We start from the raw sequence: 26,864 nt of genomic DNA on the forward strand, positions 1-26,864 counted from the left end.
AGCAGAGATGTTCGGGCAAAGTCTCGAGAAGCAGAAAGCGATTTTGGACCATACACTGGTATTACAGAGTTATGGCTCTCGATATTGCCTTGTTAGATATTCTTAACGGGCATATGCTTCTGTGCTACATAGCGAAGTTCAGCCGGGAATGTCAGTGGGATGTGGCTCACAATACTAACCCAGGAAGGATTGTGCACAACGATCTGAAGAGTACAAGGTAAATATTACGGACATACCAGCATTATTACAACTATGGCATGCATTCTTCTTTTATCGCAGCAGAATTACTATCTGTTATAAGAAGGACTAAGAGGGACATCCTGGGGGTGTCAGATATCGACAAATCTGGCAATAAACAATCTGCTACCCGACAAGCAAGACAGGCAATCAGATACGCTTTGTATGAGGATGAAGAATTCAAAGCATAGACATATATAAGAATTGCTACTGGCACATAACAACGGGACGATATGATAATATCATCGAAGCAGGCGAAACCCGCTATTGATTGTTAGAGGGTCGAATCATGAGCAAGACGAGATGACTCGGAAAATACTCAATCTATTCACTGCTAAATGGAGTAAGAACCGATTGGAAATTTCGTTTGGAAATTGAGATGGGAGAAGACGTTGACAATCAATGCTTCCTTGAAGTGGGTCATCTAACGACGGAGACCCAGAGGCATACCAAAAGAAAAGTCGGAACAGAGTCTTTGGAACCTACTGATCTAGCTTCACTAATTGTCATGAGGGCGCTCAATATTACCAAAACTCAATCAACTAATTTGTCGAATGACGAACTCTAGGAGATAGGAGCAAAAGGTGGTTCTAGCTGCAATGGATATGGTCACCAGCGACACGGATGAAGTGCTCCTAGAACGCCTTCACATGGCCACAGCTTACGCCAAGATACCTGGTCCTTAAATACAGAGTCTACCACAAATTAGACTTACGTGACTCATCGGGGCTATTTGATGATCCAGAGAGTCTTGAAGATGTGTCGAGATCACTGGCCACTTTCTACAAGATATCCTGGCTCTAACTGCAGCAGTTTTACTTACTAAAGGTCAGCATTGTTCTTTATACGGCTTCAACAGCCGAATGAAAAAGCTTTTGTCTATAAGAAGCCTTATTCGAGAAGGCAACAGAAATAAGTGTTGCACCAATTCGCTCATTGACTTTCACCTATCGGTCAGAGGAATCATTATGAGCGGAAACGTGGCCCAGCTCCTCCCTACAGTCACATCGGTCTCGCAAATGGTGCTTGCCACATGGTGCGGCTCTCCTTCTTTGAGCGACTTCATATCGCTGGAGTCCGTCACATTGCCTAACCATGCAAGACCGAATGCACCCGTCCATTACAGCTTCTATAAGGAAAACAAGAAGTTCTTCCTTCCCGCATAAAACTTTAGTAAAAGGGTTATCAGTGATGAAATCAGCTTCAAGTCAATGACAAGGAATAGAGCGGTTCATGACACAAAGGTACAACGTCGAAACTTGATAACCTCAGAATATCTCTGTCAAGGAGTCCGAAGTCCGGAAGCTTAGCAAAGGCACGTCCCTATCCAACCCAAGTATATATCCATGGTAACGAACTTTGAGAGAACTGTGCGCGGCCAATTGCCCATCCAGAGATGTTCTACGATCTCATACTACGCAGAAGAAAGAAGTCACTGAAAAACCTTACATGATATATTTCAGCTCAATGGGGTTAATGTCATGAGCGGCGCCAGATGCCTATTGTCATACATAGTATGAACATATATCTATCAGGTGACCAGATAGACGCGATATATTGTTTTCGGCCTGGCAGTTAGTGCATCAGCATCATAATATCGACAACTGGCCCAGGATGTGGTAATAAGCTCGGCCATGTTGCGCATACGTATCTGCAGAGGACGAAATATACGGGACAATCTCGGGGTTCCCAATGATGGACTGTGGCGTTTTTACTGTTATAATCTGGCTTGTTCTCGAGGGATGCGAATTGCCCCTTAAGTATAGGGCATACTGATTCCTACTGACCTCTACTACTTCGCAAGATATTTTCTAAATGAACAACCGAGTATCAGCTATCTATTGATTATTAGTTAGACTCGTATTGATTAGTGCTACACAATAAATATATCTCATCTAAACAAGTCAGTAGGCGCTGCCGTGTAGCTAACGCCTCCGACTTCTCTAGTCATCTTTCCAGTTTCAGGCATAAGTGCTTCCAATTAATTCGAGGTGTAGGTGTTTTCACTTCATGGAAGATTTTGGTGCTTATCCGTGAGTGCCAGAAGTCATTGTCCAAGGTTAGATGGAGGGCTCTCTGTACATTCGCAACTGCCTTAGAAGGCAGAAAGCCGAACACCATATTCAATATTTCCCATGGGAGAAGCAGAAGCATAGACTCTCGGACCTTCGGAGCAACCTTCGGTTGAGAAATCTTGCCTTTGTTTCTTATTTGCTTTTGAGTAGTCTGCTCCAGCGCTGTTTTAACACACTCAGTCCGGACCGGGTCTGACACAGCAATAGTTCAACCATTAGCCCACTCAACAAAGGCAGCGATATGTTCAAGCATCTTGCACACAAGGAGTGAATATAAAAGTTGCATATCTACCTCCTAACCACTCGTCTGGCATTCCACACACCCGTCTCCACGAGTTCTCCTCATGCCTCTGTATTAAAGCTAACATGAGAACCTTCAGGTTCTTGTTCGCAATATCGCCTAGCTTGTGGTGCATGAGCAGTTCCCAGCACCGTGCGTGGACTGGATATCCCATCCAGCCATGGGAAATATCGTCTTCATACCCGCTCATGAGGGGGTGACCTCCGTCGTTCACAACCGTAATCATGGGCATGACCGCCTTCCGCCTTTCCTCACTTGTACGAGGTTCGTAGATCAAACCATCAGTCTTCTTCCAAGGTACAAAGAAGGTGCCATAGTTTGTTCGTGGTATGGTAACGCCGGATATCTGGCACCCATCGTTTATAATGTTGTGTAGAACTGGCGGGTATTTATGTCAGTAGCAATCAAACCTCCAGACAACTTTTTCTCGGCCTCCAGCAGTTTCCCTGGCCTTGATGTTGACCTCACGCAGTAAGTACTTATGATGGTAGGTAGCAGGTTAGCTTACTCATCCGACGAGGCATCCCCCACCATGACTGATCATCGCCATACAAATCCAAATTCTCCACTTTTTGGGCTTTGCAGATACCTTTTTTGGGATGGTGGAAGGTGACATGATTCAGGTCGTGTTCGTCTGGTGCATATCTTTTCAAGTAGAACGCGTAGCCGCAGATATGACATTGTTGGAAATAATCATCATCTTCTCCGCGAAAATCATCCGCATCGTAGTGGCCACTGCTATGTTCATCGTCAGAGGAAAAGAGCAAAGAGGAGTTGTTGGAGACAGAGTCTGGGTCTGGCATTGTTATTGTGAAAGTATTTGTATTTGATTATCACTTGAATGCTGATTAGGTTAGTTAGTGGTAGGGAAAGTTGGATTGTTATAACGATTTTGTTGATATCCAGAGTAATGGTGACATAATAGCGGAGATATTTATCAGAGCTTATGAACTTCCCTATACAGGATAAGTAGTTATGCTATCATGATACTATCAACAAGCGGGGTGTTCTGACAATAGGATCAACTATGGCAATGCCACCATACCAGTTACCCATCCAGAGCATCATCGCCGGATATAAAGTCCATACTTTATTCTGGCCTGACAAACATGGCACCACCCGGATAAACGGTCCACTTTTCCGATCCATCAGTGCTCAAGAACCTGCAGATTCGGATATGCACACCATTTATTGATCCACCAATAATGTGAAATTCCCGACCTCATCCTGTCCCCCCACGGCCTACAGCAGCTGTGCTACCCCCACGCGGGGTATGGGGGTATTTGCAGCTGCTATCGTTGGAGATCTAGAAGCTGTATTGCGTGGGGGTGCCACATAAATACTATGTCTGTTAAGTAGCTACAGCGTCATTGCAAAAGCAAGCTCATTGCTAATTCCAATTGTCCAGAATCATGGCTCCCATCAAGTCTATTGAGTACTTTCGCGTCAAGCCGCGCTGGCTTTTCGTCAAGGTGACGGACAATGAAGATAAGTTTGGTTGGGGTGAGGCTACGCTTGAGGGACATACACAGGCTGTGGAGGGTGCGTTGGATGAGATCATTGGGAGGCTTGTTGGTTATGAGGCTGAGTATGCTTCCTCAATTTCTTTGTTCTTATCTTGTTTCAGTGCTAATGGAGTAGTGACATCGAGCACATCTGGCAAACTATCTGGCGGCTGGGATTCTATCGCGGTGGGCCGGTTTTCATGTCCGCCTTATCTGGCATTGATATCGCATTATGGGATCTGAAGGGCCGGAGGTTGAACGTACCGGTGTACCAGCTTCTCGGAGGCAAGGTTCGCAACAAGGTGCAGGTTTATGCTTGGATTGGTGGTGATCGACCGAGTGATGTTGAAGTAGCTGCGTAAGTCACCTTCCAACTGTTCGCGTTCCAAGTCTAATAGTCCCCAGCAAGGCACGTCTGGCACAGGGTCTCAAATGCGTCAAGATGAATGCGACAGAGGACATGAACTGGCTCGACTCGCCATCTGTACTAGACTCTTGTATCGAGCGCATCAAACAGGTCAAGGCTCTCGGTCTTGACGCTGGTCTCGACTTCCACGGCCGTCTCCATCGCCCCATGGCTAAGCAGCTCGCGAAAGCACTTGAGCCCTACCGTCCTCTGTTCATCGAGGAACCCCTGCTCGTTGAGCACCCAGAAGCTATCAAACAGCTTTCTCAACACACAACTATCCCGATCGCCTTTGGAGAGCGTTTGTATACTAGGTGGGATGTGAAGCGGTTCCTCGAGGATGCGTCAGTGGACGTGCTACAGCCGGATATCGCGCATGCTGGTGGAATCTCGGAAACAAAGAGAATTGCGACCATGGCGGAGACTTATGACGTGGCAATTGCGCCGCATTGTCCTCTTGGTGAGATCTACCCCTTCTCTTTCTTCATCTCGTGAGCCACGCATGCTAACCGACTTGTCAGGTCCAATTGCCCTCGCAGCTTCAATGCAAGTCGCCCTCTCGACTCCGAACTTCGTCATTCAGGAAATGTCGCTGGGAATGCATTACAACGTTGAAGCCGGTGACATTGACCTCACAAGCTACCTAACAAATCCCACGGTTTTCAACATCGAAGAGGGGTATGTGCCAGCGCCCACAGGAGCGGGGCTGGGAGTGGAGATCGACGAGGAGATGGTGCGTAGGATCAGTCGGGAAACGGAGCCATGGCTACCGAAGGAATTTTATGGCGTCGATGGGGGAATTCGCGAGTGGTAGATAGCTTAGACTTGTAGGACAGAATGTGGGGGTGAATGCGGAGGTGATCTGCATCCTGACGTCTGGAAATGCGGAGAGCGTGGGGGTGCCTCGGATATCGGTCCGAATACATATACCAGCTATAGCTCATATAGTACTAAGATAGTGTTCACAAGCCATACTCAATCACTTCCACTCAATTGACTGTAAATAATGGACCTCTTCTCCCTCGAAAACACAACCGCCCTCGTCACCGGCGGCACCCGCGGCATCGGCCAGCAAATGGCCATTGCCCTGGCCGAAGCCGGCAGCGATGTGATCCTCGTCCAGGTATCCACCATCACTATCTACTGTACACCAACCACACACTCTAACTTATACTTAATAGAGAGACACATCCAACACGGAGACAAAACAACGCATCGAATCCCTCGGCCGCAAAGCAACTATCTACACCGCAGACCTCTCCTCCCGCGAATCCGTCTCACAACTCACACCTACCCTCCTCTCCGACGGCCACGATATCAGCATCCTAGTCAACTGCGCAGGCATCCAACGACGCCACCCCAGCCATCTATTTCCAGACAGCGACTGGGACGAAGTCAGTCTTCCAGTCACTCCCTTTCCCCTTCCTTCAAACCGCCCGTCCACTAACCAAATGAAATTGATACATAGGTCCTCCGAACAAATCTAACCACCATCTTCACTCTCTGCCGCGACATCGGCGCCTACATGCTCACTCGCACCCCAGACGCCACCGGCCACCGCGGCTCCATCATTAACGTGGCCTCGCTGGTCTCCTTCCAGGGAGGGATTACAGTCCCCGCGTATGCGGCTGCGAAGGGCGGCGTAGCGCAACTCACGAAAGCATTGTCAAATGAGTGGGCCAGCAAGGGTATCAATGTCAATGCGGTGGCGCCGGGTTATGTAGCCACGGAAATGAATACGGCGCTTTTGAATGATCAGGACCGCGCGAAGAGTATACTTGAACGCATTCCGGCGGGGAGGTGGGGAACCGCGGAGGACTTTAAGGGCGTTACGGTGTTCTTGGCCGGGAAGGCGAGTCGCTATGTTTCTGGGAGTGTGATGTTGGTTGATGGGGGGTGGATGGGGAGGTAGAGATTCTTTTGGGTGTGTTATACCATTCTAGTCAGTTCCTTTCGAAAACTTCGAGGTTAAGAGCTCAGTCTTACAGTGTGAGGCCGGAGCTGGAAACTAGCTCAAGTAGATTCTGATAGATTCTGACACTAAATTGACTCGGTTATGTAACTAGAAGCCATACAAGAAAACATAAAAGAATATATATCAATATGTTTATAAAATAGGAGAAAAGGAAGAACAAACAATCAATAATCCCGAACACTTTGATATTCTTATGATTCATAAGAGTGCAAGAGCTTGTTCAGTATCAGAAACAGCATTTCTCTAACAACCCTCAGAAGTGGATCCATATGCCGAATCGTCTGAATAAAGGAAGAGGCCCACACAGTTAATGTTAGGTATGTATCATATAGATAAGCTTATAGTCTAGTCCCTCGTGGTCTATCATGAAAAGTGCTCAAATAATGATGCTGCCTAAAGATATACAAGTAATTAGTCTAAAAGCCTGGTATGCGTATACGGAACCATCAAGAAGTGAAGATCGTCATGACCATATCAGGCTCTCGTCTCGAGGCTACTTTGAATTTGCTCTAGGCAGTGTATTATTGTCAACTATAAAGATGGTTTAGTAACGAAAAGAACTGACTGGGTTCATCACAAACTGCCCTGCATACTACGATACCCTTCTGAGAGACCTATGAAGCAAATCATCCTCCACTTGCCACACATAACCCAGAAGTAAGAGCAGAGATTAGCTTGAAATATTGCCGCGTAGCCGGCACCTGGATGATTTTTGAAACTACGTCAATTCGGACAACTGCCGACTACCAAAAGAGGAAAAGCAGGGACTGGCCAGAGCTCGAGAACATGTCCAGGTCCGGACTAGTGCAGATTGTTTCGATCAGCAAGTTTGCGGAGACTAAACCCGATCTGGTGTAACGCTGCTTCATTGCCCACCGACACCCGTTACGAGTCAACTTCTTTGCTGCATGTTCTTGCACAATGTTTCCATTGGTTTGGTTTTTAATTTATCAGAAATTTAACTGCTATCGTCTCCACGATGTACGCTTACTCTTGCCGCATCAAGCCCTCTAGCGAAAGATTCTGCCCGTACTATGACGAAGCCTTCCAGGCCATTGCCAATGCCGCATCGTTTGTAGATTTTTGTGGCCCGAGCATCTTTATTTCTGCTAGAAGTATTCCGCTAGGAGTACTTGAGTCTAACATCTCATGCAGCTAACTGTAGTGACCTACAGCCGCCTGAAGCCATACAGAATATGGAGATAGAATGAAGTTATGATTCCAGCTGCCTGAGCCTTGTCATAAAGTACGATAAGACACTTCAGCCTCCACCACCTGTTTTGTATGGTCAAGAACTAGTATAAGCTTAATTATACCAAACCCACCTACGCACACTCTGTCCTGAAACTATGTGCAACAGTGGCTCTCCCAGAGCAGTCACACTGCGACACTCTGCATGTGCTCCGGTTTTATAACCATCTTATATGCAGTCCTGTGCGTAAGTGCCTCTTTTAGAGCAATCGTCCTGCAACATTGTGCATTAGTGGCATATTTAGAGCCATCAACCTGCAACCATGTGCATAAGTGCCGTATTATAAAGTAACAAGTATACGGGCACTAAAAATGTGGTATTATACAACTCCACCTTTTGTGCATGGTGAATTTTAGTGCTAGACTTCACCTGGACGCTAAAATAGTAAGCCTTGATGATCCTCCACTCCAACCGGCATGCTTTTAGAATCAAGCTTTGCCCTACCAATCTGGTGGTCGCTTCTCCACTCTGTAGCCCGGGACCACGACGAGGAACGCGCAAACAGTGGATTCGACATGATTTGCCCCTGAAGCATCCCATACATCATCAGACATCAAAGCCTTGATACTGGCAACAGCTCAGTCGTCCCACTTCTCGAAAAACCTCCTGCCGCGTCAGTCTCAATCATGGATGCCTATTTCCCTTTCTCTGAACGTAGCTCAGGGCGGACGAACAGGCTCCATCGGCTGCTTAAATACAGAATGAAGATCACTTTCCTCAGACAGATCAAACCTTTCCACTCTTTTCATCATCAAGATGCGTCTCTCACTTCTCCTGGCGGGCGCCATTAATCTGGTTGCCACCCAGGCTATCGCAACCTCGCGCTGTACTCCTGAGACCTTCACTCCCCATCTTTCTTCCAATGCTTCCTTGGTCTACGCAGTTCCGTATGGACCCAACGATACCTTTGTTGGCCCGTTGGGCAACTACTCCGGTCTCCCCGAGTATTGTGCTGTTTATGTCAACGTGAGCTCGTCTGCTACCTCTTCCTACGAATTCGGTCTTTGGCTGCCCATCAACACCTGGAACAAGCGCTACATGGCCTATGGAAATGGTGGCTTCACTGGAATGGTCGCCTTTGCCGATATGGCACCCGGTCTTTTCTACGGTTTTGCCACCGTTTCCACTAACACTGGACACAACTCCTCTGTGACTGAGGCTGGCGATGCAGGCTGGGCTCTCAACAACCCCGAGACTCGCACTGACTGGGGATGGCGTGCACTCCATGGCTCCGTTGCCCTTGGCAAGGAGCTTACTGAAGCCTTTTACAGCGAAGATATCAGCTACTCCTACTACGCTGGTTGCTCTACTGGTGGTCGCCAAGGTCTAAAGTCCGTCCAGATGTTCCCCGACGACTTCGATGGTGTTCTTGCTGGTGCTTGCGCTTGGTGGACCACTCATCAGCAGAATTGGGACCTCAAGCTCGCCACCTACAACCTTCCTAACAATGCCAGCCACCACATCACCGAGACTCAGGTGGATGCTTTGGCCACTGAAGTCCTCCGTCAGTGCGACGAAGTCGATGGTGTCAAGGATAACATCATCATGAACGGCTATGCCTGTGACTTCCGTCCCGAAACCCTTCTTTGTGATGGTCCCTCCGCCAACAAGTCGACCTGCTTCACCGCCGATCAGATTGACACTGTCTACAAGATTTACAGCCCCTGGGTTGAGACCAACGACTCCTTTGTCTTCCCCAGCTTTGCCTACGGTTCTGAAACCCAGTTCGCTCAAATGATCACGACCGACGACGACGAGCAGGACAGCCCCAGTGGTATTGCCTACCCTCGTGACTTTGTCTATAATGATGCCAACTGGCCCTGGGAGAACCTGGACTTCTCGACCATTCAGCTGTCTGATCAACTGGATCCTGGCAATGCCACTGCCGGTGACTTCGATCTCCGTCCCTTCAAGAACAAGGGCGGTAAGCTGATCCATTACCACGGATTCGCTGACGGAGAGATCCCCACCGGCTCCAGCATCTACTACTACAAGCAGGTCCAGAAGATGCTCACCCCCCTCGGCATCAAGCTCGACGATTTCTACCGCTTCTTTTTGATCCCCGGTATGGAGCACTGCTTGGACTCCGTTCACGATGCTCCGTGGTACATTGCCTCGGCTAACCAACCTGGCGGCCTGACCGGCACCAATGTTTGGGGTGTGCCTGGATACCGTGACCGGAAGCACGATGCCATCCTGGCGCTGATGGCCTGGGTCGAGAATGGCATTGCCCCTGATGAGCTGATTGCGACCAAGTTCATTGATGACACCCCCTCGGAAGGTGTGCAGGCTCAGCGCCCTCTCTGTGTCTACCCTAAGGAGGCCAAGTATGTTGGAGGTAACTGGAACGAGACCAGTGCGTTCGAGTGCCGGTGATCCGATTAATGTTGAAGGGTCCTCCCATATCGTTTGTTGCTATTAGGGGCTATGTAACCTAAGAATACATAATATCTCTTCTATGTATGATATATACATCATTAGCACGTACTGAAACCTATATAGTTTTGTTGTGGAACTGTTTTCCCGGTTACCAAAGCCCCTGGCTAGCATATTCAGAGTAAAATAGCTTTGCGCCTGAGTAGTACATGACAGTTATTACCAGTTGGTGAGGCATCACTGCAGCCAGGCAGCTGTCGGCTGATCCTTCGCCTCTTCTTCCTCCGTGACCTTTTCCACCACCTCAACCACCCAATCCCTTGAGATCTAGCTAGATCAAATCCATATCTTTAACCCTTCGTCTTGACACCAGTCACTAAATTCACCAGTCGCGCCCCGACTTCCTCCCAATCCTAATTTAAAAATACATACGAAACCCATCGACGACAATACGGTCAGTTCAGATAATGCCAACTTGGCTTCCTAACTAGCAGTGGTCTTCGATTGCCTGCCTCGTGAATCAAACAGTGACGGAATCACCATTATTAAATTTCGCCGGCCACCAAAGATAGGTCAAGGCCGGTATAGGCTGATGGAATATTTTGCAACTGGTCATGATTATTGGCTGATAAGCTGTGGTATGGCGTCTAAATAGTGCGCTACTGCTTTGCGCGGTTGCCGCCGATTTAATTGGTTACACCCCCTCTCCCAACTCGACCAGGGGGTTCTGACCTCACTGCAGCACAACGAGAAGAGGACCAACTGTCAGAAAAAGCTGAAGTTACTCATACGATCACTTAGATCAACGGCAGTACTTACAATATGGCACTGACAATTCCCGTCGAGATCTGCGACATGGTATGACCCCCGTGCGTGATACTAGGTTCGTGCTAACTCAATCCTGAGATCGTTGATCACGTAGTAGCAACAATTGAGACGGACTACTCTTTACGCGATCTGTTCCCTTACACGCTTGAGCCAGGTACTCGACCACAACTCATGAGCTTACGCTTGGTTAGCCGGAATTTCTGTGCTGCCGCGTCGCCCCATCTGTTTAAACGCAATGTAGCTCCGATCAATTCCTCGGTGCGCGGCAGGAGCTCCCTACAAAGATTTGCTGAAATCTCACGGAGCAAATACGCTGCACATGTCCGCCATCTAGAGACCGGATACAACAGCTGGGGCATCTCTTTCCCTTCAACAATCGGCCAGGAAATCCAGGATTTTGCTGGGTTGTTATCGCCTTGTCTTGCTCAACTGTCCGATTTACGCGTTCTCAAATTCAGGGCGTCGGGCAAGTCCTGGACACGCGACCACGAAAGGGCTGCTATTGGAGCAATTGTTACTGCCCTACGATTTGTGGTTCTACCCCATTTAGAAGGGCTTGAACTCTTCTTCCCCATAGCTCATGACTTCCGATACTTTTTTCCCAGCCCATCTTCTCCATTGTACATACCCATGGAGGATTTACTGCACGGCCTGAAATACCTAGCTTTACATGTCACTGCGTATACCAAAGTGCTGGGACAGCGATACTGGAAAACCCCTATATCCCCTGCATACGCTGCCTTTCCAAATGACTTGCACGCCGCGCATCTCTTTAGATTAGTGGAGCTGGCTCCCAATCTAGAAGCTCTCCATATCAGCAGTACAGACGTTCTACCTTTGTACACTATTCATTTCAACCCAGCGCTCCGTCTCACCTCACTATGTCTCGCACGAGTTCTGATTACGTTCGACCACTTCCGCGCGCTTACTGGCCAATGCAAAGATCATCTCAAGCATATCGAACTGTCTTTGGTACAACTGCATTTTGGCACCTGGCACATGGTCCTCACGCAGCTACGCCAACTACCGCACCTTATAGACTTTTCTATCGGATCATGCGGGTATCCATCCACCGGGCCAAATGCACATCTGGCTGGGATGCTTCCTCCACCAGATGACCCGGAACCCCTTGAGACGATGAGTTCCGCGGACTATGAAGGACTGGATGAGCTTAGGGATTCTGTTAATGCGAATCGAGTCGCTTTGGGACTTGAACCGTGGGAGCGTAGAGATCCCCGCTGGTCTAGGTAGCCCCCTTGCGCACTGGGCTGCTGATGGCGAGATAGGGAAGGGGATATCTGCCGCAACGGATGGAGTTGGAGCAGAGGGTCGGCTTAGGTCGGCTAATGAAGTGACATGTGTTTAAAGCGTAACTTACTAGCTATTTGAGTACCATACCCTTGTGAATAGGCATCTCAGGTAGCAACCAGACACAAAATCATATTGAGGTTTCAGCTGACAGGCTGATAGGAGTGATCATCAGTGTCGCAAAACTTTTATACTCACTAGTCATTACAAACAAGCACGCAAGCGTTGTTCTTGATATCTGTCGGAGACTAGTCTGTCAGGATGGACGGATATGAGACGTAAAGAAAAAATCCCATATTTTTGAAGTTCCTGTTTCGTTCCAGACGTGATAAGCTGAGGAATGGGCTGGCCCGTTCTAACCTCCTTCCGCCGAGCGACACACTTCACCACCGCAAACCTCTAATATGCCATTTCATTCCTCTTTCCCTACCCTGTGGTACATTTCCCCGATGCACTGCATCTGAGGATATGCGCGCGACTATCGAATGCAAGACATGTCATTGCGGTCTCTTCTAAACGTTTCTGCAGGGGTGTCCCAGTCCCCAAGTTACCTTGGTTACCATGGATGTCGAAGGCCCAGAACGTCCGGCGGTGGTGGTAGATGTATGTTCCCCGGTTTGCGGAATGGTCAAGACCAGCGGAAACCATGTAAGGCGGGTCATTCATCCCTTCTCTTCCAGCTTCAACCAAGATTTCAGCATGAGACACACAGAGCCTCACAAGCGCTTGCGGGGATTTTCAAGGCAAAGGGGGATGGTAGTGCTCCGTATGATAGTAAAACAGCCCCATACAGCATCGGAGTTACAGAGTGTGATGGTGTTGGACTGTTTATTGACGCCGGCGCCCAACAGAAGTTACACCCGGTTGGGTTAAGAGATTTGGCAATACATCCGGGGTGGGTTGCCTTAATGGTACATGCATTGGTGCAACGGCAGCAGAAGCGATGGGGACATCATTATTCAACTAAATGGCCGACCGTTTACAGCATAATTTAAATCCCAAGCAAATGGCGATTTATTCCGTGATTACAGATCGCATACACCCCCTTGCCGGGCTAACCTACACGTCTAGCCGTGGAAAGAACTACCCTGTGCAGGTATGTGGTCACCAGAGGTGAAGTGGGAGTGTTTTCCCTCGATGTACACCCCAGAAAGAGCCTATTCCACGTCTGGGGTACCATTAACAGCCATCAAGGGTTCCATGATACAATCCTGCAATCAGTCGTACCTTCCCAGTCCAGGTGTCTAGTCGGGCATTTTCGGGCACGGTTCACCATGACACCATGTTGTTCAGCGCCATAAAGTCATACTGAAATATCCTGCCGGCTCTTTTCTCCTGACTCCTTGCTCCGTTGGACATCGACGTAACTATAAGATCCAGTGAGTACCGATAGCGCCTCTTTGGATTAGAACCACTGGATACCTAATTTTTGCCGTCGTATCAACATGAGCACCCCTGTGGCGGCAGAATCTAGCGATCAACGACTGGGCTCGGTTTTGCCAGTTTTCAGTAGGTGGCGCAGTCCTCACCTTCGCAGGGTCAGTCTCTTCATGGGCGTTCTATCCCTTTTCTGTATGCCGCTACTTTCCATAAATTTGCCTCGATGGTTTTATAACTGAGCACCCATAGCGTCTCCGGGCGGGTACGATGGCTCTTTGGTCAATGGCCTGCAGGCTATGCCAGAATGGATCAACTTCATGGAAAAGCCATCCAGCACTTGGCTTGGCTTTATAAGTGCTGTCTACTGGATAGGGGCTTTGATATGCACCCCAGTTGCTGCCTGGGCGTGTAATCGATACGGGCGGCGCGTAGGCGTCTGGATAGGGCTTATTCTTCTATTAGCTGGAACCGTAATGGGTACGGCTGCGTCGTCCGCCAACGTCTTCACTGCATCTCGTGCAGTGATTGGTTGTGGTATGGGATGGGTAAGCAACACGGCCCCTATCCTACTCAGTGAGATTGCCTACCCTGCACATCGTGGTGTCTTCGGTGCACTCTACATGGTCGGCTATTACGTTGGAGCCGCTGTTGCGGCCTGGGCCACCTTTGCAACACAAGCGTATGACGGTCCCTGGGCATGGAGATTGCCGGTTCTTCTGCAGATGCTCCTTCCTCTCATTGCCGTTCCTGGGTTTGCGTTCATCCCAGAGAGTCCTCGATGGTTGATATCTAGGGGACGTATCGAGAAAGCCCGTACAGTTTTAGCTGAGCTGCACACCGGTGGTGATGCTACTGCACCTCTTATCGTGTATGAAGTCCAGAATATCGAAGAGATAATTCGAGCGGAGCATAACGCGGCTGCTTCATCTGGGTACATGAGCGTAGTCAAGTCTCCGGGAGACCGCCATCGGCTCTTCATCACGATTACGCTCGGAGCATTTGCACAATTATCGGGTAACGGGGTAGTCTCCTACTACCTTTCCATGATCCTAAGGTCTGTTGGGATTACACACGCACGCGACCAGCTATTGATCTCGGCCTGCCTGCAAGTCTGGAACGTTCTTTTCGCAGTGCTTGGCGCCTCGCTGGTCGAAAAGGTCGGTCGGCGGGTTTTGTTCATAACCTCGGCCAGCACCATGCTGGTAGCCTTCATCCTCATCACTGCCTTGTCAGGCGCCTTTGCCAGCACTGGCAAGGGTTCAGTTGGTATTGCAGTTATCCCATTCCTCTTTGTATATTTCTTGGGATATGATATTGCGCTGTAGGTGATCTCATGCTAGACTATCGTCCAACTATTGCGATCATTTCTGTTTATGTATGACTGAACTAATGCTAACTGGTAGGACACCTATGCTCACGGCATATCCATGTGAAATCTGGCCCTTCAGTCTCCGCTCACAAGGGCTCAGTATGGTATGGCTGTCTGCCATTGGATGCACGGTGTTCAACACGTTTGTCAACCCGATCGCGCTTTCGGCTATCCACTGGAAATACTATTTTGTGTTCGTGGCCGTGTTGGCCGGATACTGGTTCTCGGCGTATTTCTTTTACCCAGAAACTCGCGGATATAGCCTCGAGCATATAGCCGGTATTTTTGACGGGAAAGGTGCCGACGTGAGACGAGAAAATGAAGAGAAAGCCGAGCCGGTGGCTGCACCCGTGGCTACAGAGTCGGAACATATACATTTCTAAGGTTCAGATCGCCATGTTGGAACACAGCCAGCAATGAGGTTAGACTAGAGCACCTGTGTGAGACAGACCGGTCTCATGTAGGTTCGATGATAGTAACTAAATCAGTTAGTCATTAGACCACCTACTCCAAATAGCAACGGAAGAAGAGAAGCCCATCCCCAGTTTTCGTATTTCTTCGGTAAACCGACAATATTTATCGTCTTCTCATACTAGGACAACTAGTTTCTTTCCTCGCCATCATATAGACTCAATACATGTCATACTATCCAAATAGACCGGCCACAAAAATGACCTGATATTGTCTTAAATCCGCCGGGATCTGTGCAACCATAAGCAAGCCAGCATCTGGTAACTACTAGCTCGCCGCAGATCGAGACAACCGAAATTCAAGATGCCATCGCGGATAGGAAACTATCATCATTAGTCTCTTCCGGAATTTCTGGGTAGAAAAGATGTATCCCACTTCTATGTGGCGAACATGATAGCTTGAGGTAGTAATTCCATTCTTACAAGAAGTGTCACATTCGATTGGATATTGTAGCATGGAAGTCGTCACTAAAGTTCGTAAATTCCGCTCAAACCAGATCTAACAAGTTCTGGTGACCGTGAAGAACATCAAAAAGAGACAACAAACGAATATCATAGATAGTTTACCATAATCTCGATTTGTAAACCCCATTGAATAAGTTAGCTGTCAAATCACCAAATCAATATAATTAAATCTAGTTATAGATCATCATGACTAATCATATCATATCAACCCCGCGATAAGCTAGCTAGCTAGTGGGGGCAATCACATCACGTGTCCCTCACCCACCGAGCTACCCCTCTCATCACCATTACAATCACCACCACCATTCCACCCAATTGACCCATCCACCACACAAACCAACCCTTCATACACACCTGAAACCCATCTCCCAGAGGCAAAAAGAAAAAAAAAACAAACAAACAAAATGCCCACCCTCCAAACCAGCACCCTCGCCTTCCTCGGCGGCGGCAACATGGCCTCGGCCATCATCTCGGGACTACTCCGCCAATCCGTCCCTGCCAGCAACATCCACGTCTCCGAGCCCTGGGAAGTGAACCGGAACAAGATCGCCGCGCTGGGCGTGAACGTCACGACATCCAACACCGAGGCCGCGTCCTCTGCCGACGTTGTCATCCTGGCCGTGAAGCCGCAAGTCGCGAAGACGGTGTGCGAGGAACTCCGTCAGGAATGGACGGCTACGGCGAGAGCGAAGTTCCCGATTGTGGTGAGCATTGCGGCGGGGATTACGCTGGAGAGCTTGCAGAAGTGGTTGAGTGTTGAGGGCGGGAAGGTGGCCCCGGTGGTCAGGGTTATGCCGAATACGCCGGCGTTGGTGACGGAGGGGGCGAGTGGTGCGTTTGCTGGGGTGGAGGTTGAGAAGGAGGAGAAGGGGTTGGTGGAGGCGTTGTTGGCGAGTGTTAGTCGGGTTACGGAGTGGGTGGATAGGGAGGAGTTGTTGGATGTGGTTACGGGGTTGTCAGGTATGTATTGTTTTTTCTCTTTGGGGTTTGGTTTTTGGGGAGGGGAGTGGGTGAGGCTAATGGTTGATGTGTGTGATAGGATCCGGTCCCGCGTATTTCTTCGCTATGGTTGAGCATCTGGTTGCTAGTGCGACGGCTCTGGGTTTGACTAAGGAACAGGCTACGAGGCTGGCCGCGCAGACTTGTCTCGGTGCTGGAAGAATGCTGGTTGAGTCGGATGATGAGCCTGCTCAGCTGAGGAAGAACGTTACTAGCCCGAATGGCACGACGTATGCCGCGTTGCAGACTTTTGAGAAGCTGAACTTTGCGGATATCGTGGATCAGGCGGTTAAGGCGGCCACGGATAGAGCTGCGGAGTTGGGTGAGAGCTTGGGAAAGCAGTAATGTATGATATCTGTCATGAGGTATTGGTGTATATGAGACGATAGCAATGCCGTTCTCGGTCTATTTCGGTGCCATGATGGCGTGTATGTATCACGCAACGGGTTGTAGGATACATCTTGCTAGGCCGTTTCTGCATGGTGTGCAAGGCATTACAAGAATCCCATAATGACATCGTACGACAGTCCATCTATAGACTCAGGTTCGCCTAGCTCGAATAGGTCAGAACTTCCCTGTGTAGGAGTCAACTTCTATTCATCCAGTAAAGAATCTAGCTAGAAACTTACTATGAACTCATCATCCCCACTTTCCACCGGTGTCCCCAGTGACACCAGCTCTAGTTCATACTTCTGATCTAGCTTCGACAGCATACGATGTTTCAAAACCGCTACGCACAGTCTGTCTGGCTTTGTCGTTGATTTGTATGTCTCTGCGACTAGTTCTTTGTTCCGACCTTTTAGGGGTGTCACAATCTGGGCATACAGGAATTGCATGAGCAGGTATCCCTTGACATTGGTCTCGCCGGACAGGATGCGGTCGAAAGCCCAGCTGGTGGCTTCTCCCAACACAGGTTCTACTGATAGAGCTCTAGCTCCGAACTAGCTTCGACTTCCGCAGTAAAGCCTGAGGCCGGACTGTCTCCACCCGTCACACTAAGCCTATTCTAGACTCCGCGTTCCTGGACCTTATTGATATACTCCCTGGATTCATCTCTCTTCTTTATTCGTGCTTTAGTTACACTTCGAAACATGGATACAGAATTCCGCGATGACCTACTCCAAAGCTACTCCGATGCAGAACTTATCCGGCACATCGTTTCATCACCTCCTGCAGACTCCTCTCTAATGAGTCGAGTATCCTCCCTCTCTCCAAAATATATCTCCAAGTCCTATCTCAACCCATCCGAAGCCGAGGATTCAATAAAAGCCACCGAGCTAGCTCATAGCTTAGGGATACCCTGCCCTACAATACGAAGGATAGTCACTAGCGACCGGAACGTATACAGCATTATGGACCGAATTGAGGGGTCAACACTAGAAGATATTTGGACAAGCCTAGGATGGTTCCTAACAATAAAGTTAGCTCTCCAACTCCGTCGCATCATAAGAACCCTCAGATCAATAACCTCACCCACCATCGGATCCCTCGCAACCGGTCAATGCACATCCTTCTGGCTAGATGACCTCTACAGCCTCCCACCACGCTCCGGACCACCCGAGCTCTCTCGCTTTCTCCACTTCTGGGGTAACTTCAGAGGCATGAGAACGGCAATAGAAACCGGAAAGCGGGGTGAAATCCTCACTGGTACTGCATACATTCCTTCTGCTATGGGTCCCTTCGTCTTGACACATCATGATCTGGCGCCGCGGAATCTTCTCCTCTCGCCCTCTGGGGAGCTTTGGCTGCTTGATTGGGATCTTACGGGGTTTTATCCTGTTTACTTTGAGTATGCGTCCATGTATAATTTTATCATACCTCAGACTTGGGGTTTGTTTGCTCGATGGCGTTAGTACCTGTTTACGTGGATTGCGGCTGGCTCATATAGACGTGACTATAAGGTCTTGGCTTCTATTCAGTCGCGGTTTACTCGTTTTCGGGCTGGGAGGAGGTTTGAGCTACTGAATGTTGGTGGACCTACTAGACGGCGAGTTTCGTAGGTGTTATACCTCATGGCGGAAGATAGCCTTTCACGTCAAGTACAGTTGTCAAGAACATGTTTCAAACATATCCCTCCTTTTCACTCATCATGAATTCCATAAGCCCTTAACCAGACCCGTATCTGTCCATACTAACATACCAAAGTCCCACTGGTGTTCCTCCCACCTAATAAACATACCGGAAATTCAAATTCTCCTTGTCAGTCAGATCCCCAAATGCGACCACATCATCCCCGTCCCCACTACCAACCCCAACTCCATCCCCATCCTCCCTGATCCTCATCTTATCCCTCCTCCGATTCTCCCACGCCAACACAACCCTCAGCACCCCAATCAACGCAATCTCAATAAAATTCGCCACAACCATGGACCAAATCCCCAAGGTATACCGCGGTGCCTGCTCGGAGCGATAGAAGAACGGGCCCGCAATGTTACCCGCACACACGCCGAGGAAGATCATCGCATTGGTGACGACCTTCTTTGTATGGCCTGCGATATTTCCCGTTAGAATAGACAGGATGAGCACGAAGGAGGCGTTGTATGAGCCTGTCAGGTAATAGCAGATTAGACGGCCGACTTGGTTAGTGGCGGGGAGGAAGGCGAGGCCGAAGGAGCCGGCGAGGTTGGGGAGGAGGAAGAAGATGGCGGTTAGGCAGCGGTTGTTGGGGGGGAGGCGGTCGTTGATGAAGACGGCGATGATGATCATTAGGGAGGTGAAGGCGCCGTAGGGGATTTGCATTAGGGTTGTTACCACTGCCATTGTGTTGTTAGTGGTACTACTACTAATACTTCACATATATATATTCAAGCCGGGATAGGTGAGGGTAATACGTACGTGTTGAAAAACCAAATCCCTGGATAATCAGAGTGCCAAAGTTAGATATTCCTCCATTGGGAATGTTGCCTGACAGGCCGAGGAGCAGGAATACCCAGACTTTCCAGTCGAGGAGGGCTTCGAGGACTTGGGTCGGCTTGAGGGTTTTGTTTTCAACACCGGTTTGATTTTCGCGGAGTCGCTCGATGGTCAGTCGTCTTTCTCGAGTGGAGAAAGTACGGGCATTGACGGGGGAATCGGGAAGGAAGATTGTGATGAGGATACCCCAGAATGCACAGAGGGCGCCGATGATCAGAAATTCGTACTTCCAGGAGGCGAGGGCGCCATTGATCTGCCCGATTCCATACCCTAGCAGGCCACCCAGGGCAATTCCAGCACCATTCGCCGTGTACCAGATTCCAATGCGGATGGGCTGCTCGCGTCGAGTGTACCACATGCTGGTAATGAGCATGAAGGCGGGATCACTGTGTCGTTAGCTACCATTTCTTACATACTGTGTATAGCACTTACCTGCATGCTTCAGCGGCCCCAGATATCACCCGCAGAACAGCCAGCTGAGTGAAGTTCTTTGCCACAGCTGCTACTATTAGACATACGATAGATTTGATTGTGCAGTGTACTCACCCTGTAGCATCAGAAAGAATCCCCATAGGAAGATATTCACGCCTAGGTACTTGCCCACAGGGAAGCGCTGAAGGAGGAAGTTTGTAGGCAACGCCCAGACGAGGAAGCCAAAGTAGAAGACAGAGGACAGCCATGAGTATTGCTCGCCCGTCAATGTCAGATCCTCCTTGATGCCAAAGATTGCTGCATACGACAGTGTAGTTTTGTCAATCTGTCCGTGTCAGAAGATCCCATCCGAGGAATCTGCACACTCACGTAGTAAAACGCATAGCAGACTGAGAGAAACGGTAGGATGACCCAGTCTATCTTGCGCACTAGTTTCTTCAATTCTTCAGGCTCAGCTGATTCCAGTTCACCGCCATCTGCAAGGAGGGCGAGTGCCGTATCTCCATGGCTGACTTTGCCGGGGTGATGGATGTCCTCGACATGCGAAGGGGACCGCTTGTGAGCATCTTCTGGGTGTTCCGTGGCCATGGTGACTGCTCTTGCGGAGTAGGAATGAGATGAGGAGATCTATCTTCGTAGGGCCGATGTATACAACCCCCAAGCCAAGACTGGGGTCAATGTTGGCGTGGGGGATCGGCATCATCCGCAGCGGATATTTCTCCGCATTTTGACCGGCTAATCCGGGGTTGGGGTTAGACTTGGCGAGACCATTATCTCCGCAGTTGACATTTGTTCTTTCTTCTTGACGTTGAGTCACCATTGAAGGCAGAATGTCGATACTGAGCCGAGAGGAGGTTGAGAAGCACTCGACACGCGAGTCGTGTTGGGTAGCTATTCATGGTTCTGTTTACGATGTCACTGGTAAGTCCAATTGATACTATCATCTTCAACTACTCACACCGCCAGATTTCCTCGATGAGCATCCGGGTGGTGCACAGGTAATTCTTCGCTGCGCAGGCAAAGACGGTACGGCAGACTTCGATTCAGTCCACGATAAAGACGTACTGTCGCAAGCTCTGCCGCAATCGGCACACAAAGGCATTGTCCAACCAGACACTCTCGCGAAGGCATCCAGACCCCTTCCCAAGACATCGGCAACAGCAGAAGAAAACCCTCCGCCTCCGCTAAGCAGTATAATAAATCTGAATGACTTCGAGAAGGTAGCACAGCAGCATCTTCCCCCTCACGCATGGGCATATTATTACTCCGGAGCCGACGATGAGATCAGCAAACGCGAAGGTCAAGAAGCTTACCAAAGGTTGTCCTTCCGGCCTCGAATTCTCCGCAGCATTCGCAGCGTAGACACGACCACCTCGATTCTGGGCCAGTCTGTCTCGTTGCCAGTCTACATGAGCCCGTGTGGAATTGCTAAATTCGCCCATCCGGACGGAGAATGCGCAATGGCTGTCGCAGCAGGCGAGGAAGGGTTGGCGCAAGTGTTGGCGAATGGCTCTAGCATGTCCATTGATGCTGTGCGTGCGGCTGGCATTCACCCCAATCAGCCGCTCTTCCAGCAGGTGTATGTCAACAAAGACATACAAAAGTCGGAGGAGACAGTCCGACGAGCTGTGAAAGCAGGTGCTAGTGGAATTTGGATTACAGTCGACTCCCCTGTTGTTGGGAAGCGGGAGATGGATGAGAGGTTAAATCTTGAGGTTCAGGTAATCACGTACTATGACACGCTCGAGAGCGAATCTGACTTCTACAGGCGCGCGACTCTTCTGCCAAAGGACAAGGTGTCGCAAAGACCATGGCCAGCTCCATCTCGCCGTATATTGACTGGGATATTGTCAAATGGATCCGTGGACTTACCGATTTGCCGGTGGTGATTAAAGGTATCCAATGTGTGGAAGATGCAGTTTTGGCATATCAACATGGGGTACAGGGAATAGTCCTGTCCAACCATGGTGGAAGGTCTCAAGATACGTATGTGGAATTCTAGCCCCAAATATGTATTCCATAAGCTCACACCCAACAGCGCTCAACCTCCACTTGTTACTTTACTCGAAATCCGACGATACGCACCACACCTTATCCAAAGTAACATGCAAATCTTCATCGACGGAGGCATTCGACGTGGAACAGACGTCCTGAAGGCCCTTGCATTAGGAGCAACTGCTGTTGGGCTTGGACGACCTTTCCTGTTCAGTCTGGCAGCAGGTTATGGAGCCGACGGGAACCGTCGGGCTATTCAAATCTTGCGGCAGGAAATCGAGATGAACATGGTATTTTTGGGAGTGACGAGGCTGTCGGAACTAGGGCCACATCTGGTGAATTCAATGAGGCTAGAGCGAGATGTAGTTGGCTCGGTGAAACTGTGAAAAGAAGTTGTGTAGTATACTGGATATGGTCATTTCCCCAATTCACATTGTATGGTTCACATCCAGGCACAGCCTTAACCGGAACACAGACCAGTTCGCACTAAATGGCGTTAGGAGGGGCATGGGCTGACCAGTGCATGTTAGTGCGTAAGCACTATTCCCCATGGAATTGACACGGGCTTATCGAAGCCGTTCGGATAGCGGGAACACCACGGAATTAATCTGGCTGGTGGATGTCACAATCAATGCTTGTGCTTAGTTCCCCTCCCTGCTAATTTTCACTCGGTACCTGGTTATTGCACTACTTTAACCCCCTCATCTGTCCTCTCGCAACATTCTTCTTACGCCCTCCAAAATTATCTATTCATTCACTTTCTTTCTAACACACCTCCAATATCCCAACTCAACCAAATGGCTTCCTCCGCAGAACCTCAGACAGCTCCCTTCGGCACATGGGACAGTCCCATCACAGCCGCAACCCTGACGTCAAAAGGAATCAGTTTCGCCGGCATCGCCGCCACGGTTCGTCTCCTTTCCCTCTCTATTTTACTGCATCTGAATTAAGTTGACCTCTCTCGTCAGGCGGATGGTATCATCTACGTGAACGAAGGCCGCCCTGCTGAAGAAGGCCGCAATTGTATCGTCGAATGGCGCAACAACCAGCCCCGTGACGTTCTACCAGCTGCGTACAGTGCTCGCACCGCCGTGCACGGCTACGGCGGCGCGGCCTTCAACACCACGTCAAATGGGAAGGTCATATTCGCAGACTGGAAGACTCACGGGGTGTATATTTTGGATCCTGCAACCTGCGATGTAGCGGCCGCCGTGGAGCCGGATGAAAAGATCTGGTACGCTGCGTTCAATTCGCACCCCAAGAGACCAGAATTGGTTTTTGCCATTAGAGAGGATCATCACGGCAAGGAGGTTGTCAACGAGCTTGTTGTGATAGATACCGAGAATAAGAAGGTGGAGGTTGCGGCGACGGGAGCGGACTTCTACTCGCATCCCACGTTCAATCCTACTGGTGATAGAGTGTCCTGGATCCAGTGGAACCATCCCGAGATGCCATGGACGGGAACCGAGTTGTATTCTGCGCCTTGGAAGGATGAGAAGGTTGGAACGCCTGTGAAATTGGCAGGAAATGGCGACGAAGAAAGTATTTTGCAGCCGAGATGGGGACCGGATGGAACTTTGTTCTTTGTGTCGGATGGCACAGGATACTGGCAGTTTTACCGCTGGAGCCCGGATGGAAGTGATGCGCCCCGCGCTATCGTTATTGAAGGCCTGGAGAAGGGCGAGTTTGCTCATCCAGAATGGCTCCTGGGATCGTATGACTCTCTTACCCTTTTGCTCACATAGTACACAACTAACACGATACAGTTGCACATACGTTCTGCCCAACGCCAACACAATTGTCGCGGCCTGGACGCAAAACGCAACAGAGCGTCTCGTCATCATTGATCTCGAGAAGAACACCTACACCTTCCCGGCCCATATCGCATCGCTCACGGGCATCCAACACAGCGCTGTGGCTCTGACATCTCCCACCAGTATTGCCGTCATTGCCAGCACTCCAACTGCTCCCAGCACTGTCTACCACATCTCTTTTACTTCCAACGATGCCTCCGTACCAACAGTCCTCCGCTCCTCGTCGTCTGTCACCATCTCCGACACCTACTTCTCTCGCGCCCAACACATCTCATTCCCGCGCACCATCTCCACCCACCCTAACACCCTCTCACATGGCTTTTTCCTTCCTCCCACGAACCCCAAGTACGGCAGTGCCCCAGGCGAGCTTCCTCCACTCATCATCACCATCCACGGCGGACCCACCATCCACACCGACCCCGGACTTAGCATGATGTGGCAGTACTACACCACACGCGGATATGCCGTTGCCCTCCTCAACTACGCCGGCTCCTCCGGTTACGGACGTGCCTACCGCAAGCTCCTAAACGGAAGTTGGGGTGTGCTCGACGTACACGACGCCGCAGACTGCGCCCGGTACCTAATCTCCGAAGGCAAGGTGCACCCGTCCCGCATTGGCATCACTGGCGTGAGTTCCGGTGGATACGCCACCCTCCAGGGAATCTGCATGTTCCCGACTCTGTTTACCGCTGCGGTCAGCGTCTCTGGAATTAGTGACGTCGAAGCCCTCGTGGCCGAAACACACAAGTTTGAGAGCCACTATGCCTTCCGGCTCTTGTTCGATGATAAAGTGCCTGAGACGGAAGAAGAGAAGCGGAAGGTGTACCGCGAGCGGAGTCCCAGATTCCATGCGGATATAATTAAGGCCAAGCTGTTGCTGTTGCAGGGTACAGCGGATGAGATTGTGCCGTTGAACCAGGCGCAGGCAATGGCTGATGATGTTCAGCGTAGCGGTGGGGTGGCCAAGTTGGTTATCTTCGAAGGCGAGGGACATGGGTATCCCCGAAAGGCGGAGAATGGCTTGCAGGCTAAGAAGGTGGAGGAGAGCTGGTGGAAGGAGAATCTGGCTGAGGTCAAGGGGGAGTGAGTGCGGTGCTAGGAGAGTATATGGTTCATCACAGGTAGTGTAAAGCACAAATGGATGTCTAGTAGAAGAGATGTAATCTAGGCGCATCTAGTTCTAGAATTTAGAAACAAGTGCCATGATCTCGTCCATCAATAGCCCGCAACTCACGACTACATAGGAGCATACCAGTCCAATCAACCAATAGTTATTGAAACATCCCAGGAGATCGATCAGCACCTACTTACTAATAGTAACTCCCCCACCAATCCCATAGAACAAAGCAAGAATTTAATAACAATCATTCATAGTATGCTACAGAATAGTTGACACCCCACAAATTGATACCATAGAGAAAGCCAGCTATTACCCACACGCCCTTCCCAAAGGAATAACCAGACAAAACCCATTGATTTTGATCAAAACTGTCCAACATCGAATCTCTCACACACTACATAAGTAAAGAAAGATAGAGCTAGGCGAGGGAGAAGACATGATAACCCTCCCCCCACTCCCTGGGGGAGAGGGAAAAACAAAAAATGCTCGCACTCGGATTCGAACCGAGGATCTCATGATTACTAGTCATGCGCTTTACCAACTAAGCCATGCGAGCGATTGATGCTGCTGAGGCAGGATATTATGCTAGAAGAAGCTACGCTACGGTGAATAGGCGCGAAACCTGGGATCGCTGGAGATGTCAACATGTGCTGCATTAACCATAACCGGCAATGCCAAATCAACACTGCCCATGGCAAACACTACAGACAACAAAGCATGCGTTCAATAGAAGGTACTAATCTACAGATCAGGTACATAGTGATTAAGTGAGCGGGATAGCCGATCTGCAGACACTCGGGCTATGTATGCATGCATGCATGCACTGCAGCCAAGAGACCGGGATGGATTTAATTGAGAATGGCAATGGTGTGGTTCTCGGAGACGGCCCGGATTGCATCAGCACTTGATATGGATCTCGGGATACAACGTAGTAGGGGGTATTAAGCTTGTGGTCACCGATGTTTCAGTCGGTGTAGTCTACAGGGGGTCCATCGATCACGATCACCGGATCGGGATCTGTGGATGTTGAGTGCGTAGGGAGCGGTGGTGGTGGCTGTGATAGATCAGTCTGAGAGCTATCTGCGAAGAAAGGGGTGACTGGTATGTTATTTCCGTACTTTGGGATTTGAGTTTCTATGGTGCAGGTGATAGGCGTAACTTGATTAGATTCTGGAGGGATGGAATGTGTCTTCAGCTTTAGGGTGGGAAGGTTAAGTACGTACTATAGGAACAACCAGTGTACATCAATGTAAGATCCAAATATCTCTCGAATTGCAATCAGTAGGATCATCTCCATAGTGTGGTATGCAACTTTAATTTCAACCCCTATATCCACTAAAAAAAGTGTAGATACTAGACTAAGCACCATCTCCATCCCATCACTTCTCCCCAGAATGAAATAAATATAGCAAAGGGAAAATTCTCCGAACAATTCACAAATCAATCAACCCCAAATAAGATCCTTCAATTCCAAATTAATCCTCACCACAAAATCAATGTACACCCACTCATTGCCTCATCCCATCGATCTACTCAACCACTGATGGAGTGAACCATGGTTCTGTGATGATAGTCAGCGACCGGGTCGGGGACCAAGCCAGCTAAAATCTGCACTAACCAACGAATCCCCGGCATTTCCATCCT

General features: G+C 49.5%; 10 protein-coding genes and 1 non-coding gene across 11 annotated transcripts; 8 read left to right on the forward strand and 3 right to left on the reverse strand.

Moving 5' to 3' along the window:
- Window positions 1-2,332: 2,332 nt before the first annotated feature.
- On the reverse strand, window positions 2,333-3,649 carry BO85DRAFT_478255 (uncharacterized protein; the record flags this gene model as incomplete). Its single annotated transcript, XM_025662891.1, has 4 exons — window positions 3,122-3,649; window positions 2,636-2,991; window positions 2,489-2,504; window positions 2,333-2,451 (listed from the first exon to the last, which is right to left on the reverse strand). The coding sequence occupies exons 1-4, from the start codon at window positions 3,414-3,416 to the stop codon at window positions 2,333-2,335; spliced, it is 786 nt and encodes a 261-aa protein (XP_025514997.1). The 5' UTR covers window positions 3,417-3,649.
- A 346-nt stretch (window positions 3,650-3,995) lies between these two features.
- Window positions 3,996-5,493, forward strand: BO85DRAFT_478256 (D-galactonate dehydratase). The gene is made up of 4 exons (XM_025662892.1): window positions 3,996-4,201; window positions 4,255-4,476; window positions 4,524-4,984; window positions 5,046-5,493. Exons 1-4 carry the CDS (start codon window positions 4,026-4,028, stop codon window positions 5,336-5,338), a joined length of 1,152 nt encoding a protein of 383 aa, XP_025514998.1. The 5' UTR covers window positions 3,996-4,025; the 3' UTR covers window positions 5,339-5,493.
- A 9-nt stretch (window positions 5,494-5,502) lies between these two features.
- On the forward strand, window positions 5,503-6,595 carry BO85DRAFT_469161 (2-deoxy-D-gluconate 3-dehydrogenase). The gene is made up of 3 exons (XM_025662315.1): window positions 5,503-5,647; window positions 5,706-5,918; window positions 5,993-6,595. The coding sequence occupies exons 1-3, from the start codon at window positions 5,531-5,533 to the stop codon at window positions 6,434-6,436; spliced, it is 774 nt and encodes a 257-aa protein (XP_025514999.1). The 5' UTR covers window positions 5,503-5,530; the 3' UTR covers window positions 6,437-6,595.
- A 1,912-nt stretch (window positions 6,596-8,507) lies between these two features.
- Window positions 8,508-10,127, forward strand: BO85DRAFT_459823 (feruloyl esterase B precursor; the record flags this gene model as incomplete). Its single annotated transcript, XM_025661675.1, has 1 exon — window positions 8,508-10,127. The coding sequence occupies one exon, from the start codon at window positions 8,508-8,510 to the stop codon at window positions 10,125-10,127; it is 1,620 nt and encodes a 539-aa protein (XP_025515000.1).
- A 623-nt stretch (window positions 10,128-10,750) lies between these two features.
- Window positions 10,751-12,431, forward strand: BO85DRAFT_449806 (protease inhibitor). Its single transcript, XM_025660238.1, has 2 exons — window positions 10,751-10,985; window positions 11,034-12,431. The coding sequence occupies exons 1-2, from the start codon at window positions 10,950-10,952 to the stop codon at window positions 12,204-12,206; spliced, it is 1,209 nt and encodes a 402-aa protein (XP_025515001.1). The 5' UTR covers window positions 10,751-10,949; the 3' UTR covers window positions 12,207-12,431.
- Window positions 12,432-13,626: 1,195 nt separating this feature from the next.
- Window positions 13,627-15,796, forward strand: BO85DRAFT_495961 (hexose transporter). The gene is made up of 3 exons (XM_025663947.1): window positions 13,627-13,835; window positions 13,893-14,964; window positions 15,047-15,796. The coding sequence occupies exons 1-3, from the start codon at window positions 13,709-13,711 to the stop codon at window positions 15,393-15,395; spliced, it is 1,548 nt and encodes a 515-aa protein (XP_025515002.1). The 5' UTR covers window positions 13,627-13,708; the 3' UTR covers window positions 15,396-15,796.
- A 447-nt stretch (window positions 15,797-16,243) lies between these two features.
- BO85DRAFT_449807 (pyrroline-5-carboxylate reductase family protein) lies at window positions 16,244-17,483 on the forward strand. The gene is made up of 2 exons (XM_025660239.1): window positions 16,244-16,907; window positions 16,987-17,483. The coding sequence occupies exons 1-2, from the start codon at window positions 16,352-16,354 to the stop codon at window positions 17,289-17,291; spliced, it is 861 nt and encodes a 286-aa protein (XP_025515003.1). The 5' UTR covers window positions 16,244-16,351; the 3' UTR covers window positions 17,292-17,483.
- A 1,629-nt stretch (window positions 17,484-19,112) lies between these two features.
- On the reverse strand, window positions 19,113-20,879 carry BO85DRAFT_421940 (MFS allantoate transporter; the record flags this gene model as incomplete). Its single annotated transcript, XM_025657949.1, has 5 exons — window positions 19,113-19,699; window positions 19,782-20,245; window positions 20,292-20,358; window positions 20,406-20,616; window positions 20,661-20,879. The coding sequence occupies 5 exons, from the start codon at window positions 20,877-20,879 to the stop codon at window positions 19,113-19,115; spliced, it is 1,548 nt and encodes a 515-aa protein (XP_025515004.1).
- Window positions 20,880-21,117: 238 nt separating this feature from the next.
- BO85DRAFT_469165 (FMN-dependent alpha-hydroxy acid dehydrogenase) lies at window positions 21,118-22,676 on the forward strand. The gene is made up of 4 exons (XM_025662316.1): window positions 21,118-21,212; window positions 21,258-22,012; window positions 22,060-22,277; window positions 22,330-22,676. The coding sequence occupies exons 1-4, from the start codon at window positions 21,122-21,124 to the stop codon at window positions 22,670-22,672; spliced, it is 1,407 nt and encodes a 468-aa protein (XP_025515005.1). The 5' UTR covers window positions 21,118-21,121; the 3' UTR covers window positions 22,673-22,676.
- A 314-nt stretch (window positions 22,677-22,990) lies between these two features.
- BO85DRAFT_449808 (S9 family peptidase) lies at window positions 22,991-25,337 on the forward strand. Its single transcript, XM_025660240.1, has 3 exons — window positions 22,991-23,194; window positions 23,255-24,000; window positions 24,053-25,337. Exons 1-3 carry the CDS (start codon window positions 23,084-23,086, stop codon window positions 25,185-25,187), a joined length of 1,992 nt encoding a protein of 663 aa, XP_025515006.1. The 5' UTR covers window positions 22,991-23,083; the 3' UTR covers window positions 25,188-25,337.
- A 366-nt stretch (window positions 25,338-25,703) lies between these two features.
- On the reverse strand, window positions 25,704-25,776 carry BO85DRAFT_t164. Its single transcript has one exon. It is a non-coding gene; the product is annotated as a tRNA-Thr (tRNA).
- Window positions 25,777-26,864: the final 1,088 nt, after the last annotated feature.

The sequence above is a fragment of the Aspergillus piperis genome, assembly GCF_003184755.1.
Source record: "Aspergillus piperis CBS 112811 unplaced genomic scaffold BO85scaffold_10, whole genome shotgun sequence".
Lineage (NCBI taxonomy): Eukaryota > Fungi > Ascomycota > Eurotiomycetes > Eurotiales > Aspergillaceae > Aspergillus > Aspergillus piperis.

What these genes read in the sequence shown, in the direction of transcription:
- BO85DRAFT_449806 (XM_025660238.1), top strand. Translation starts at nt 10,950, where the DNA reads ATGGCACTGACAATTCCCGTCGAGATCTGCGACATG. An exon ending in CCGTCGAGATCTGCGACATG is followed by an intron (nt 10,986 to 11,033) that starts GTATGACCCCCG and finishes CTCAATCCTGAG; the next exon opens with ATCGTTGATCACGTAGTAGC.
- BO85DRAFT_469161 (XM_025662315.1), top strand. Translation starts at nt 5,531, where the DNA reads ATGGACCTCTTCTCCCTCGAAAACACAACCGCCCTCGTCACCGGCGGC. An exon ending in GCGATGTGATCCTCGTCCAG is followed by an intron (nt 5,648 to 5,705) that starts GTATCCACCATC and finishes TATACTTAATAG; the next exon opens with AGAGACACATCCAACACGGA. An exon ending in CAGACAGCGACTGGGACGAA is followed by an intron (nt 5,919 to 5,992) that starts GTCAGTCTTCCA and finishes ATTGATACATAG; the next exon opens with GTCCTCCGAACAAATCTAAC.
- BO85DRAFT_449808 (XM_025660240.1), top strand. Translation starts at nt 23,084, where the DNA reads ATGGCTTCCTCCGCAGAACCTCAGACAGCTCCCTTCGGCACATGGGAC. An exon ending in TCGCCGGCATCGCCGCCACG is followed by an intron (nt 23,195 to 23,254) that starts GTTCGTCTCCTT and finishes CTCTCTCGTCAG; the next exon opens with GCGGATGGTATCATCTACGT. An exon ending in CCAGAATGGCTCCTGGGATC is followed by an intron (nt 24,001 to 24,052) that starts GTATGACTCTCT and finishes AACACGATACAG; the next exon opens with TTGCACATACGTTCTGCCCA.
- BO85DRAFT_469165 (XM_025662316.1), top strand. Translation starts at nt 21,122, where the DNA reads ATGTCGATACTGAGCCGAGAGGAGGTTGAGAAGCACTCGACACGCGAG. An exon ending in GGTTAAATCTTGAGGTTCAG is followed by an intron (nt 22,013 to 22,059) that starts GTAATCACGTAC and finishes TGACTTCTACAG; the next exon opens with GCGCGCGACTCTTCTGCCAA. An exon ending in GGTGGAAGGTCTCAAGATAC is followed by an intron (nt 22,278 to 22,329) that starts GTATGTGGAATT and finishes CACACCCAACAG; the next exon opens with CGCTCAACCTCCACTTGTTA.
- BO85DRAFT_449807 (XM_025660239.1), top strand. Translation starts at nt 16,352, where the DNA reads ATGCCCACCCTCCAAACCAGCACCCTCGCCTTCCTCGGCGGCGGCAAC. An exon ending in TGTGGTTACGGGGTTGTCAG is followed by an intron (nt 16,908 to 16,986) that starts GTATGTATTGTT and finishes TGTGTGTGATAG; the next exon opens with GATCCGGTCCCGCGTATTTC.
- BO85DRAFT_495961 (XM_025663947.1), top strand. Translation starts at nt 13,709, where the DNA reads ATGAGCACCCCTGTGGCGGCAGAATCTAGCGATCAACGACTGGGCTCG. An exon ending in GGGCGTTCTATCCCTTTTCT is followed by an intron (nt 13,836 to 13,892) that starts GTATGCCGCTAC and finishes GAGCACCCATAG; the next exon opens with CGTCTCCGGGCGGGTACGAT. An exon ending in TTGGGATATGATATTGCGCT is followed by an intron (nt 14,965 to 15,046) that starts GTAGGTGATCTC and finishes GCTAACTGGTAG; the next exon opens with GACACCTATGCTCACGGCAT.
- BO85DRAFT_478256 (XM_025662892.1), top strand. Translation starts at nt 4,026, where the DNA reads ATGGCTCCCATCAAGTCTATTGAGTACTTTCGCGTCAAGCCGCGCTGG. An exon ending in CTTGTTGGTTATGAGGCTGA is followed by an intron (nt 4,202 to 4,254) that starts GTATGCTTCCTC and finishes CTAATGGAGTAG; the next exon opens with TGACATCGAGCACATCTGGC. An exon ending in AGTGATGTTGAAGTAGCTGC is followed by an intron (nt 4,477 to 4,523) that starts GTAAGTCACCTT and finishes AATAGTCCCCAG; the next exon opens with CAAGGCACGTCTGGCACAGG.